This window comes from Prionailurus viverrinus, chromosome F2 (assembly GCF_022837055.1).
Source record: "Prionailurus viverrinus isolate Anna chromosome F2, UM_Priviv_1.0, whole genome shotgun sequence".
In the NCBI taxonomy this organism is placed as follows: Eukaryota; Metazoa; Chordata; class Mammalia; order Carnivora; family Felidae; genus Prionailurus; species Prionailurus viverrinus.
The window spans coordinates 5,555,956-5,571,059 of NC_062578.1; the positions used below are offsets into that span (position 1 = coordinate 5,555,956).

The 15,104-nt window shown below is 40.6% G+C and overlaps 1 protein-coding gene across 4 annotated transcripts in view; it reads right to left on the reverse strand.

The window, feature by feature from the left end:
* RB1CC1 (RB1 inducible coiled-coil 1) overlaps positions 1 to 15,104 on the reverse strand; it is a 92,314-nt gene that overhangs the window by 61,142 nt on the left and 16,068 nt on the right. For all 4 annotated transcript variants that reach the window (XM_047842998.1, XM_047842996.1, XM_047842997.1 and 1 more), the window contains exons 2-5: positions 7,208 to 7,322; positions 6,170 to 6,291; positions 4,807 to 4,933; positions 4,462 to 4,632 (exon numbers count right to left, since the gene is read on the reverse strand). In XM_047842998.1, coding sequence (XP_047698954.1) covers positions 4,462 to 4,632; positions 4,807 to 4,933; positions 6,170 to 6,240 — 369 coding nt within the window. In that variant the 5' untranslated portion in view covers positions 6,241 to 6,291; positions 7,208 to 7,322. The remainder of the gene's footprint in view (positions 1 to 4,461; positions 4,633 to 4,806; positions 4,934 to 6,169; positions 6,292 to 7,207; positions 7,323 to 15,104) is intronic.

Genomic DNA, 15,104 nt, shown 5'->3' on the forward strand with positions numbered 1-15,104 from the left:
ATTTTTGAGAGTGAGACAGAGCATGAGCGGGGGAGGGGCAGAGAGCGAGCGAGGGAGACACAGAATCGGAAGCAGGCTCCAGGCTCTGAGCTGTCAGCACAGAGCCTGACGCGGGGCTCGAACCCACAGACCGCGAGATCATGACCTGAGCTGAAGTTGGACACTTAGCCGACTGGGCCAGCCAGCCGCCCCATAATTTGTGCATTTTCTAATATGTACATAACTCAGTAAACAAAAATCTATTATTAATTTTACTAATGAAGGTATCTGAGTCCAAGGTCACACCACAATTGGGGTGACCAAATTTCAACTCTGGCAAGGTGAATCTAGAAGATCACACTCCTGTCATGGTTGTAGCACCTCTACTTCCTTTTAAAATGCACGGACATATTCATGGTTTGGGTTACGGTAGCTCTGAAGTGGGTTTTAAAATCTGAGAAAGACGTTATTTCCTCTACCTGCCTATTTCTCTTAACTTTCCTAGATATTCCTGGACACTGAACCTTCCCCATAAACTTAAAGGCCACTTTATTTAAAACAAACTGAACAAAAAAACTCAAGAGCTCCTCCTCACTCTCCAAAGCAAAAATGCTTCATCGTGGCAACTCTGAGTGCAATTCATTAAGTGCATGAATATATTAACGTTATGATTGGAAATATTAGGAACAGTATGTCTTTTCATTGATTTCTACTTTATGTTCTTAAATAGCATGTTATGTATTTTTTCTTGCTACTGAGACTACAATGTATTTTCCATTTCTATTCCAAAGCAGGGCCCAGTACCGAGAAATGTGAATGTTTATGTATTTATCACATATCCAAGCCACCTTATCAAAATTCTTGATAGAGTTTTATTAAATCCTCTCGAACATTCCAAATATACAACCGTATCATCAACTAAAATGGATGTTTTTCACTTTCTTCCATTAATTTTACCACTTCATTTTCATTTTCTTATTTCAGTACATTTCTCAGTTCCAAAAGAATACTGAATAGACGGATGGCGATTTATGCAAAAATGGCTCTAATGTTCTGCTGATTTGAAAGCGGATTATTTTCTATATTTGGCCAATTCTGTATTTTATTTATTTTGTTTCCTTCTAGAGCTAGTTTACTTGTTAGGAATAGCTGCTGGGGGTGCCTGGCTGGCTCAGTCAGCAGAGCGTGTAACTTGATCTCAGGATCATAAGTTCAAGCCTTACATTGGGTGTGGAGCTTACTTAATTAAAAAAAAAAAAAAAAAAAAGGAATAGCTGCTGAATTTTAACATGTCTCATCTGGACAATTTAACACGACTCTCTGCTTTCTCCTGTATTAATGACTGAGGCAATTAATTAATAAATTTCCAAATACTGCATCGCAATAATATATCCTCTTTGCTACTAAAATGTATTATTCTTTTGATACTCTTCTGGTTTTATCTGTAAGAAAAAATAAATACATTCCGGATTTTTGGGATACAAAAACTAAATGTAGCCCATAAGAGCTTTCTGATTTTGAGAGCGACATTAAAATATTTAATTTACTGTTTAATTATTATAAACACACATGAAGCTTACTGTTTTAACACATTTTTAAGTGAATGATTCAGTAGCATTAAGTCATTCACACTGCCACGCAACCATGACCACTATCCATCTCCAGAAGTTTTTCATCATCCCAGAATGAAACTGCAGCCAATGAACAATTAACTCAACCCTCCCTCACCCCCCAGCCTTGGGTAACTATTCTATTTTCTGTCTCTATGAATCTGACGCTTCTAGGTACCTTGTATAATTGGGATGGTATAAATATCTGTCCTTTGAGTTTGGCTTATTTCACTTAGCATATCTATCCCTCGAGGTTCCTCCGTATTATGGTTAATATCAGAATTTCCTTCCAGACAAAGCTAAATAATATCCCATTGTATGGATATACCACATTCTGTTTCTTCATCCACTGGTGGACAGTTGGGTTGTTTCTACCATTTGGCTATAGGAAATAATTCTAGTATGAACATGTCATTACATTTTATACATCATTATATTTTATTAAGTTTTCCTGAAATTATTAGCATTTAGCCGTGTTGACAGGCCAAGACAGATCTGACTTACCTGTCTCATAAATTAAAAAAAAAATTTTTTTTAATGTTGCTTTATTTTTGAGAGAGAGAGAGAGAGAGAGAGAGCGAGCGCGCACGCGAGCATGAGCGGGGGTGGGGCAGACAGAGAGAAGGAGACACAGAATCCGAAGCAGGCTCCAGGCTCCGATCTGTCAGCACAGAGCCCAACACGGGGCTCAAACTCACAAACCACGAGATCACGACCTGAGCGAAGTCAGGTTTAGCTGACTGAGCCACCCAGACGCCCCTCTCATAATTTATTATAAATTTCACTTTTTTCTGTTTAATGTTTTGATATCCACTTTGTCATATATAAATACTGCCATTAAAATTTTCTTGTACATGTATCTTTCTACAAAAAGAAAGTTGGCTAAATTAATTAACAAGCGGTATACTGGATTGTATTACTCTCATTACTTTATGCTTAGTATTGCTTGTATTACATCGTTTCTAGATTTTTGCTAGATTAATGAAGTTATTCAATCACTGCTACTCTTTATGCCCCCCCCCTCCTATTTCTGTGTTGATCCTCGCCTGGAAGAACCTTCAGTAGTTTTTAACATGTCAACTTGCATCACTAGATACTGCTAGGACTGTTTATTTCTAGATCAATCCTCACTTCATCTTCTATTTATTTAAATTGTTTTAATATAATGCATTTTAATATCATGCCTTCGTTCAATCTAGTTTTACTTATTCTTTTTGACTTGTCTCTCACTTAAAAGCTACATGTCCTCTTTGATGATCCTTTGATTTTTGTACATTTTTCTTAGTATTATATTTTTCATCCAAATCAAAAAACGTTACTTTTTAAATGTGTAGGCTAAAGTTTTATTAGTTTATTTGTATACCAATATTCTTGCTCTTTTGAGTTAATCATAGAACAAATCTAAAGGACTCTTACAGAAATTCAGTTTACACAATTTGTTCTTTTAAAACAACTTTGCCTTCTCAAAAACATTTCTAGACTGATGCTTATCAAGTATGTCCCAGAAATAGGAAGTTATTCTCTTTTTATGTTGTATCCTATGTGAAAAATGGGGTAGTTTTCACAAATGTATATGCTACACTAAAACAAACGGCCGAGATTTACTTACAAAAGCAAACGTTTAAGACTTGATATTTTGTTAATCTGTTTATTTTTATAAATGATAAATCCTCTTGTGTGGTTCTAAAGATAACATTTTTCCGTGTCGGAAAGTAAAGTAAACGTGTCTTGCTGATGACAGTTTAGGGCCAGGATCACAGCGAAGTACTGGCAATTCAAAAAGGAAAACGAAAGAGGCCTGTGCAACGACCCACGGAAATTACAGAAGCAACGTAAGAGGCATGTATTGTAAAGAGACTTTGTTCTCCTCCAGGACCTAAATGCGGATATGGAAGAAAGAATCACATTTTTAAGAATTGTGTTGGGGCGCCTGGGTGGCTCAGTCGGTTGAGCGGCCGACTTCAGCTCAGGTCACGATCTCACGATCCGTGAGTTCGAGCCCCGCGTCGGGCTCTGTGCTGACAGCTCAGAGCCTGGAGCCCGTTTCGGATTCTGTGTCTCCCTCTCTCTCTGCCCCTCCCCTGTTCATGCTCTGTCTCTCTCTGTCTCAAAAATAAATAAACGTTAAAAAAAAAAAAAAAAGAATTGTGTAAGCTCTCCCTTTGCTTCTGTCTACTCTAACACAGGTAACTTTACTCATCACAGCAGTGTTCAGAAACCATCACCTGCATACCATCATTTAGGAAAGAAGTGAAGAAATCATGGTTAAAACAGCTCTTCCACTCTAAAATCTTGTAACTGTTTGCAAATGTCGAATGACTAGCAATGTAGGAATCTGAAAACCAGACATATCGACCAGCAAAACATCTCCTCACGTTGTTATTTTTGTGTTTTGTCTAACAATGTGTTTTTGCTAGCTACGCGAGGATAGCTGACACACGAGGTTCCATTCCTTTCAGGTGTACAACTCTCTGCGTTGGGCTGTGCTCCCCGCAAGCACAGCCACCATCTGTCACCATCCACTTCTACTGTAATATCACCATGTTCCTTATGCTGTACCTTATATTCCCACTAATTCATTCCATAACTGGAAGCTGCATCTCCCCGGCTTCCTCACCCATCCCCCAACACCCGTCCCCGCTGGCAACCACCCATTTGTTCTCTGTGTTGTTTAGATTGGAATGCTTTTAGGAACTATCCATTTGTTAGAACATTCATCGATGCCTAAAATAAGCTGAAACCTCGTGAAAATATTACCAAGTATTCGAATAAGACATCGTTTTGTTAAGTAACCCACTTTTAATCTTAAACCACACTAGATGTAAAGAAGGACAATAATCACAAAAAATAACTACGATGATTTTTATCTTACCACCGCAAGTTGTGTCCTTGACGCAACGGTGTGAAAAACTGCAGGCATCATAAGAGATTCTTCAACTTTTATTTCCATGTCATTTTCTGTCGAAAAGGTCGTTTTCGGAATAGCGGGTGGACGATCACATAAGATCATCTCTTTGTTAAAAAGAAAAATCGGATTTGTGTCCTGTGGCAATAAGACAGCCAAAGAAACTCCGGTGAAACGCTGTGAAATACCAACCGCGCGCACTGCCCTCAACACAGGAGGCAGACACCCCTTACTCCTGGACGCCGAGTTCCCAGCTCCCCGGGCGGGGAGCCGGAGCGCGTGCGTCTGTGTGCAAGGGCTCGCGACACGTACCGTCCCAGCACTGTAGGTGCACACTCTTCGGTCCGCAGCCATGCATTCTCCTCCGTTGACCACCAGCACCTGATGCTGAATAGCAATCTTGTATTTGCTGTGAATGGCATGCTTGAGGTCTGCCACACTTTCGGGGGGAGGCACAAAAAATACTAGTTATTTACATGTCCCAGGGACAAAGTCCTCACTATCGAAGTGGCACTGTGTGAAAATACCTGATAGATACGAATTAATTTCACTCTCAAAACTTTCCCCAAAACAGTAGTAGAAAATATAACCTTCTTGTTTCTGGAATTAGACTCCATAAGCTGGCTGATCTCTTAGGTGAATAAATCAACCATGTGGTACATCTAAAAGTAAGTCTATAAAATACAGGCAGTAGACATATTTATTTCTGTGCTCTTTATATAACATAGCAAAGGAATATGCTCAAATTAGCATCAGGTCTGTTAAAATTCTCAGAACACAGATGTCTGTTAAAATCCCCACATCACATTACACAAACTACATGAAGTATAAATCAAGAAACTGCTTCCTTTCCCTATCTTTCAGAAAATCATTGCTTTACAGGTAAAATTGTATTTTATAAAAACTAGGACTTTAAGAAAGAAAATAAATTCAAATTCCACTTTTAAAACTAAGAATATTAATTCCACAAATTATTCATAATATCTTCCATGTCAGATTTATTTATTCTGTACTGCTATCCAGTCTTTGCTGTTAGGGCCAAAATATAAGCAGGAATAGTTGTTACTATTTCCTCTCTTGCTGTTTGGCCCCAAAACGTAGCCTCGCTGCCCCCGACACCTCTCCCCACCTTTCACAAATACAGGAGGGCATTCATTAGTCAAATATTTGAATTCCCCGTAAAGTTGGAGAGTTATTAAGATGTAGGAGTCTTCCTAAATTGGTTAAAAATATTAAACTGATTTTATTCTCGCAACAACAAACAAAACAAATACCACTGACTTTATTCATACAAAGGAATAAAAATCAACCACCAAAATACATGGGACCGACAATATTGCTTTATGTAGCTAGCAGTAATTTCCTTAGTGGTGTCCTGGGAAACTTAAGACGAGCAATCAACTATGAAAACTTCTATTTGATAGAAATCGGTTCGTTTGTGGGTAAGTCTGTTTATCATGAGTAATATATTCACACAAATGCAACAAAGCATAATTTTATGAATTTAACTTCAGCATTTTAGGAAGGATGGCAATTATACACGTAATATGCGGAGACCGAAGGTTTCAGATATCGCTACCCTTATTTAACAAAAAAAGTTTTCTCCAAATCAATACTTTAACTTTTTGCATATACAAAATGCGAAACTGATGACAATGAATGAAATACAGCTTACGTTTGCACTGTAAGTTCAGTGTCAAATGTCAGGGTAGTTCCAGTGTTAACCAGAAATACATATAACTTCATGATGATTTCTCTGGATTCTGTGAGCTTATACCTCACACTCTGATCTGGTTACTAACAGAAACAGATAAGAAGAACGGTCAGTTTTACAAACACAACAACAAATACAAATATCCTCCCATAAGACATGGTGTAGTTGTACCACACAACGACGACGACGACAAAGTTTTTGAGATCTAAGATGGTTAACCAGACAATTCGGCAAACCCACTGCTACAAAAAATCAACAGTAGTGAGACTAATAAAATGCATAACTGTTCTACATTTTAAAAATTAGCTTTAAGGAAGAGGTCAGCAATTAGAACAAAAATTATGTGTACATTTCACACTGTTCTCATGTACCTTTCTGTATTAAGAATTAAAATTAAACATTTGATCAAAGATCTTCCTAACTCAGAAAGTTCCTCCCCAGCTGGCTCCTTAGAACAATAAAAAGCTGTCTTAAGGTTAAACTCACTAAAGGCAAGTAAGAGTAGCCACTACTTGCAAGTTAGGGGAAATGAGTTAGTTCCAACTCCTTCCACCAGCTGTCTCTTAATCTAAATTCCACCTCCACACTGAGTTAGAAATGCTCCACGAGAAACCGTGACCCTAACAGTTATATCATCTCCTTGAACAGTGGCAAGTGCACAGGTCTGGAGAAGAGAACATTCAAAACAACTCTACCACTAACTAGTTGTCCAAGTCAAAACCTCACATAAAAATAAACTTCCTCATTTATTAGAAGGGACAGATTTCAAGATCTAGCATTTCATTTTAACAAGTAGAGTAAAATTCCACCTAATTAATGAAAGTGATGAAAGATAATCAAGTCCTAGATGCCAGAATATATCTTTCTTTATGCTCTTTTGGAGGAAAATCATCAGGGAAGAAGGAAAAAATGAAGACAGCCTTAAAATAACGTTTGTAAAATCATTATTTTACATGCGCTAGATAAAAAAAAGTTATGAATTTAGGAACGGTGACTTACCGTCAGGCACTATGAAAAGGACTACCACTTTTCTTAAAAAGCAGATTAAAACTGGCTTATGTTTGCTTTGCTTGATATTGGCAACTGAATGGCATTACTGGTTAAACTCAGTGAACTGGAAAAGAAGAATTTCTGGATTATCACAGAGAAATAATTCAGTATATGACAACGTATGGTTATTGTTCTCTTCCTTTAAAAATTCCCTCCTGAAACTCAGTCTGTCTGCCTTCCTACCTGCACGTTCACTGAAACCACAAGAGTGTAATTTTGACCCATAGCCCTCCATTAAAAGACCTAAAACACAAGTCTCTAAAGAACTCTCCCAAACTGTCAAATTCTACAGCCATTTCTTAGTTCTTAAAATATAATGGTAAAAAAGAGCCCAGCTGTGGAGCCTGACCGCCTCGGGGTGTGATTTTGGCCCCGTTACTCGTATAGGATCTTGGGCAACTTTTTTAAGCGGTCTGGACTTATTGTTTCATAAAATGAATAAAAGTGGGACCTGTGGCAGGCAGCCTCTAAAATCACCCCTCCGCCCCCAGGTATCCACACCCCGGTGACACCCCCGGGAATCCACACCCCAGTGACACCCCCGGGGAATCCACACCCTGGTGACACCCCACTTCTACGAGGCGTGGGCAGGGCCCATGGTCTGTGTCCAGCCGATGAAATACGGCAAGGTTAACGAGATGTCACACGACTGCTGTTCAAGATTGTAACTTGCCCGGTGCCAGCTGACTCCCTCCCTTGCCAGCCCCGATAAGCAATGAGCTGCCACGGAGGGGCCCGTGTGGCAAGAAACTGAAGTCAGCCTCGGGAAGAGGCTGAGGCTCTGGGTCTGACGGGCTGCGAGGAGCTGACCCTGACAACCACCACTGAGCCTGGAAGCGGGATCCCTCGCTGGCTGAGCCTCAGACGAGACCCCGGCCCCGGCAGACGCGTTCACTGCGATCTTCTGACAGACCTCCATACACAGGACCCAGCTGACTTATGCCCGGAAAGTGTGGACTGAAACGTTTCTTATACTCAGCAAAAGATAATAAACACAGCACCCCACATCACAGGGATATTATGAGAATTAAGGGAGAAAAAGTACATATTAGCACAGCACTCGGCGGGGAGTAAGAATTCAATGAACAACCCTAGTACCCCTGCTTGGGCTCCTTCTCCTCTGCCAACTCTCCAGGGTTTGGGTGGGACCTCACCCCCCCCCCCCCCCGCCCAAATCCAAGAGTACACTTTATCTTACAGGTTAAACGAAGTTCTCTTGTTTTCTGAAGGATTCGGTAGCTAAAAGTATGGTGACTAAAATGGAAGGAATATCGGTACCAGAGATGATTCATTAATTCATTAATTCATCTACACAGAACAAACACTTATTGAGTTTATGTATTCTGTGAACAAAACAGACAAGATCTTTCCCCTGGTGGTGATCACAATCTTGAAGGAGAAAAAGAAATTACACGCAAAGAAAGCAAACATAAGTTGCAATAAATGCAACGAAAGAGGAGCGTGGGTACCAAGAAGGACCTACTTTGGATGTGGATAATCAAAGTAGAGCTCTATGTAGGTTACATTTAAACAGGGTCATGGGGATGAGATTAAGACTGTCCTGCGAAGGTGGAGTGAAACAGTACAAGAAGACACAACATTTGTGAGCCTAAATATAAAATGTTTGTCATAATCACTACAGTATTCGAAGTTTTTACTGTTGTTTCCTTTTAAATATTGTTTACCTTTTTTGTTTTGGTATAACTTCACACTCAGTGAAAAGTTACAGAAATAGTACAAGAAACTCCCTTGCACCCTTTACCCAGTGTTACCAACTCGGTACATTGTGCTCCATTTGCTTTATCATTTGGGCCACTTAATGCTCCATGCCTGCCCCCCTCCCTCCCTCCCCCACCTCTCTCTATAGATACACGTATATTTATACAAATAAACATATACACATAAATACATACGCACAAGACGTATTTTTCTGAACTATCTAAGAGTAACCTGCAGACAGAGTGGCTCATTCTTCATAGATATTTCAGGATGCATACATCCTAACAGCAAGAATTTTCTCATACATGACCAGAGTTCACTCATCAAATCATGAAATTTAACATAGATGCCATATTCTTATCTAATCCACAGTCCATACTCAAATTATTGCCCCAATGATACCAGTCTTCCCCCTCAATCTAGGATCCAATTCGGGATAATATACTGTATTTAATCGTTAAATCTATTTAATCTCCTTCAATCTGGAATACTTCATCCATCTTTTTCTTTTCATGATCTAGGTATAATACTGCCCATCAGAGGCTTTAGAAATTACTGTAAAGATGTCCTAGTGCCATTCTCCTATTCCGTCATCCTTACAGTAAATAAGGGAAACTCTGATAAATACAGCAGCTACTATGTGCCTTTGAAGGAACACCAATCTCTTCACCTGGTGCTCACCCTGAGTAACAGCTCAACCTAAAAAGCACAATCGTTAACAATGCTTACAAAAACAGCTACACAAAGCGTATGTGAGAATCAGTCTATATGCATAATTCATGAATAACGTAAGACGATTTCAAGGATTTCAAGGAGAGTTTTGATTGCTGTGGCCCCAGACCTAGGCTATGCTTTTGCTCCACTGTACAGGCAGACTGGATAACACTACTTGTCTTTTGTCATTTAGCTCATTTCTAACAGTCCTAAGTGATGGCAATGACAATCATTTGAGAAGCACCTCCGGACCTACCTGATAGAACACCCAATGTCTTCCTCCATTACGTATTATTTAAAGCCCTTGAACTGGCGACTTTGACGAGAGGCCTCCTTCTGAGGCTTCACTCTCTAAATCCTCATTTATTGCCAACTACCACCCAGGATGTAGGCTAGAAAGCATAAGAGAAAAATCTAAGTAGTAAAATGAATCATAACTGCTCCATGGTCTTACCACCCCAGTGTTCTCTGAATCGATGTCAGCCTACTGGCAATCCTGCAATTTGTATGGAACCACAAAAGACCCCAAACAGCCAAAGCAACCCTGAAAAAAAGAACAAAACCGGAGGGATCACAATCCCAGATTTCAAGATATGCTACAAAGCTACAGTAACCTAAACAGTATGGTCCTGGCACAAAAAGAGACACGCAGATCAAGAGAACCGAACAGAGAGCTCAGAAATAAACCCACAATTATATGATCAATTAATCTTCAACAAAGGAGGCAAGAATATGCAGTGGGAAAGACAGTCTCTTCAACAAACGGTGTTGGGGAAACTGGACAGCTACATGCAAAACAATGAAACTTGGACCACTTTCTTCACACCATACGCAAAAATAAACTCAAACTGGATTAAGACCTAAATGTGAGACCTGAAACCTTAAAAATCCTAGAAGAGAGCACAGGCACCCATTTGTCTGACATCAACTATAGCAACTTATTTCTAGGTATGTCTCCTGAGGCAAGGGAAACAAAAGCAAAAATAAACTATTGGGACTACATCAAAATAAACAGTGTCTGCATGGCAACAGAAATAGTCAAGAAAACTAAGACGAGCTACTGAACAGGGGAAGATATTTGTGAATGACATGTGTGACAAGTGGTAAATATCCAAAATACATAAAGAACTTCTATAACTCAACACCAAAAAACCCCAAATGATCCAATTAAAAAAAAAAAAAAAAAAAAAAAAAAAGACATGAACATGTATTTCTCCAGACCTACAAGATGGCCAGCAGATACATGAAAAGATGCTCCACATCACTCATCATCAGGGAAACACAAATCAAAACCGCAATGAGATATTACCTCATACCTGTCAGAATGGCTAAAATCAACAACACAAGAAACAACAAGTGCTGGCGAGGATGTGGAGAAAAAGGAATCCTCCTGCAGTTGGTGGGAATGCAAACTAGCACAGCCACTGTGGAAAACAGCATGGAGGCTCCTCAAAAAAGTAAAAATAGAACTACCATATGATCCAGTAATTCCACTACTGGGTATTTACCCAAAGAATATAAAAAGACTAATTGGAAAAGATATGTGCACCCCTATGTTTACTGCAGCATTATTTACAATAGCCAAGTTATGAAAGCAGCCTGAGTGCCCACTCATAGATGAATGGATAAAGATGATGTACACACACACACAGTCACAAAAGAGTGAAATCCTGCCATCTGCAACAACACAGATAGATCTAGGCAACGACACAGATAGCTCTAGAGGGTATCTTTATAAGTGAAATAAGTCATTCAGAGAAAGAAAAATACCATATGATCTCGCTCATATATAGAATGTAAGAAACAAAACAAGCGAACAAGGAAAAAAATAAACAAACAAAAAAACAGACTTTTTATGAGAAGAAACTGATGGTTACCAGAGGGGAAGAGGGCGGAGGGACGGGTGAAATAAACAGGTAAAGGATTAAGAGTTCCCTTATGATGAGCACTGAGTAATGTGTAGAATTGTTGAATTACTACATGATACACCTGAAACTAATAAAACACTCTGTGTCAAGTAAACTAAAATTGAAATTAAAAAGAAAACAAAACCAGAAACATAAAATAAAAAAGGGAACAGCAAAACAAAACAACCCAGGCTAACAGCTTCCATGACCACAAAATCTTCCTTATTCACTTCATACGTCCTAAGTACACGGCACATAAAATAAGCATCACTAACACTTACTGAGTGGTTCGTTATATGCCAGCCATTATGCTCAGTAGTTTTATATGCAACGTTTCCCTTAGTTTTCGTAACAGAAGATATCCGTATTATTACTGTTTTCTTTTGAAGGTGAGGAAACAGATTCAGAGATTACTCGACTTGCCTAAAGGTAGAAACTTAATAAATATGAGATCCAAGAGTCTGAACCCACCTCAGTTTACAACATTAATTCAATAAAAATTTCACCTGAGAATATAGTATACCCGAGGCATTTTCTTCGCTTCAGATGTTAAAGAGCAAACAATACGATAAAATCGCCTACTCTCATGAAGCCTACATCCTACTGGGCAACATGAAAATTTTATATCTACACAAACTCCATCTACTTTCAAAAAGAATAGCTACAAAAATGCAATTATTTGTATTTAAAAACAATTCCAAAACATATGCTTGCACTCTTCTATGTTTTATTCTTTAATGATACGGATATTGTTGACTTAGCAATAACTACCGCTGATTGGAAACATGAACTGAAGACCTATACCAGCTACATATCCTCACAATTTCTACTGTGAGAAGGGTTGGTGTTATCCCCATCAACTCAATAACAAAACTGTGGATTCTAAAAAAAGTTAACTCATCTCTCAAAGTCACGTAACAAAAACAACCAGAGTTCAAATCGATGGCGGGATCAAGAAGGAAAGGAGAACATGGACGTGCTGCTAAAACATCTAGGAAGCACATCCCATGACTTGCTATTTTATTGTTCCTTTACAAATCCCAATACTCACCCCCCCTCACACACTCAACAATTCTATCACTTTCTACAACCAGTTTTAAGTCTTCATTTTCCTAAGGGTGCCTGGGTGGCTCAGGAGGTTATGATCTCAGTCAGTGGGTTTGAGGCCCACGTCGGGCTCTGTGCGGACAGCTCAGAGCCAGGAGCCTGCTTCGGATTCTGTGTCTCCCTCTCTCTCTGCCTCTCCCCCTGCTCACATTCTCTCTCTCTCTCAAAAATAAATAAACATTAAAAAAAAGTCTTCATTTTCCTAAATATAATAGAAAAAAATTCTAAAATTAAGTAAGGGGGGTGGGATGGCAGAACACGTCAAAATTTAACACGGTAACGTTTTCAAATGAAAAGTCACCATCCAAGAACTGGTGTGCACCCAGGTTATGGGAGAACAAGATTCCCTTGGGTACACAGATAACACGGTTCCCTGCACGCCGCAAAGACTGGAAATTCTTCCATACTGTGGGTCATCTTTGCACGATGGGCTTCTCCGAAAACTTCACAGATAAAGGGATGTACACAGAAGAACCTGTCCATGGTAGCCAAGAAGAACACGGGCGAGTGAAAATGCTGCCAGTGGCCTCCTTTGCTCTGCAGCCCACACAGGCTGTGGGGGTACCGTTCCAAGGGACAGGTGGAGTTGCAAAGACCCACCTCCACTCCCAGTGCTGTGTTCGCTACTCAGGGTACACACTGGGGCCACCGCCACGTCAGGGACTCTGCAGCTTCCGCTGGCGGCAAGGAGTGAAACCAGTCCTGGAATGGGAGCCCCAGGTCACCTGGCCTCCTGCCGCACCTTCAGGAAGAAGGGCACCTCAGGATCTGGGAGCCTCTGGACAGAGAGTAAAACTTACCGACTGGCCTCTACCCCCAGCCTGCCAGGCCCCTATCCCTCAGGTGGCCCCCGTGTGTCCAGAAAAAAAAGCTTCAACCGATGGCAACTGAACACAAAGCGTGCCCAGCACCCTGGATGGCCCATTCTGGACACACGGGACAGGGCAAGGCAGGAGTTTTTTCTCTCGTGATGTAAACACCTACTTAATAGCCTTGATCTTGCCTCTTCACCAGCAAGGCCTAAATACTTATCTGATCCTTTACAGAAAAAGTTTGGCGGCTTCTGCTCTAAGCCTTGAGCAACTGCGGCCAGCTCAGCGAGAGCTTGCACACCCCGGCTTATCACCAGGCACCAAACAGCCAAGAGCTGAAGCCTCGCGGGAGACACGCTGGGTGCAACAGTAACACCGCATGGAAATGACAGCAGCAAGAGCAAACAGGAAGCCCTCCAGGAGACAGGCCCAATTTCCTGGCTTGCTTTCTAACAGATGACAGGACTCTGGGCAGGTCACAGTGATCATTCATTTTCTGACTTTGGGGAAGCGTGAAGTCCAAAAAAAAGGATGAATCTTTCCGTTACCTGCTTCACCATTTGAGTATCAAAGGACGTGATCTTTCTCCTCAAAACTGGCGCGTGGGACAGTGTTACAACGAGTGCTTAAGGGTTAATGGCTTTGGTTTTTTTTTTAAAGGAGTTCCTATTAATTAGTAAGAAAACCGCAAAAATCCACAATAAATAGTGCAAGAGAAAGTTACTGAAACAGTTAACCAGTGAGGAAAATACATGAAACCTCTTCAGTAATCAAAGAAATACAAATCTCAAAGAGATCTTCACCCACCAAACAAGAGTTCCAGCCTAAGATCCCTAGATTTTTAATCTAAGGGAAGAAATACAATGCAAAAAGAAAGGACTTTAGAAACGTTCGACCCAAAAATGTCTCTTTGCACAAAACACACACTGCACAGCCCCCTGAAATAGAGGCAGTGACAACCCTAGAGCACGAAGTGCCCACACTGTCTTGTGTAGTAAAGAATCAATCTTGTCCAAAGAGAGGTCTGGCCTTGAACCCTGGCTACAAGGAGGGGAACTGCAGGTCTCTGGAATGTCCTGCTTGATAGGAGTGTCTTTGTCCGCAGGTTTTAGAAGAGTCTAACGACGGGATTTACGACAGGGCTGGTAGGACACACGGTATCGGCTCCCATCTCCAGAAAAAATGGAGACCAAAGGACATTAGCTGGGCCTCCAGGAAGAGCCAGAGAGTGAAGTCAGCCGCCTTGTAAAGGTGATAGGGCCCAATAAAAACTCTGGACACCAAAGGCCCAGGTAAGCTCTCGGGGTGAGCATTACTCTAGGTAGTGTCACCCCCTCTGGCTAAGAGAAAGGAATGCTGTCCCCTACCATGGGGAAGGGCAACCAGAGCTCCGCTCTCTTCCACACGCTGCTCTATGTACTCTTCCCTTGCCTGCTTTTCATTTTAATTTGTATCCTTTCACTACATGAAACCATAAATAGTATAGCATTTTCCCCAAAGTCTGTGATCCACTCTAGGGAATTCTCGAGCCAGAAGGTGGTTGTGGGGACCCGAATTTGTAGTCAGCTGACCTGAAGTGAGGGCGGG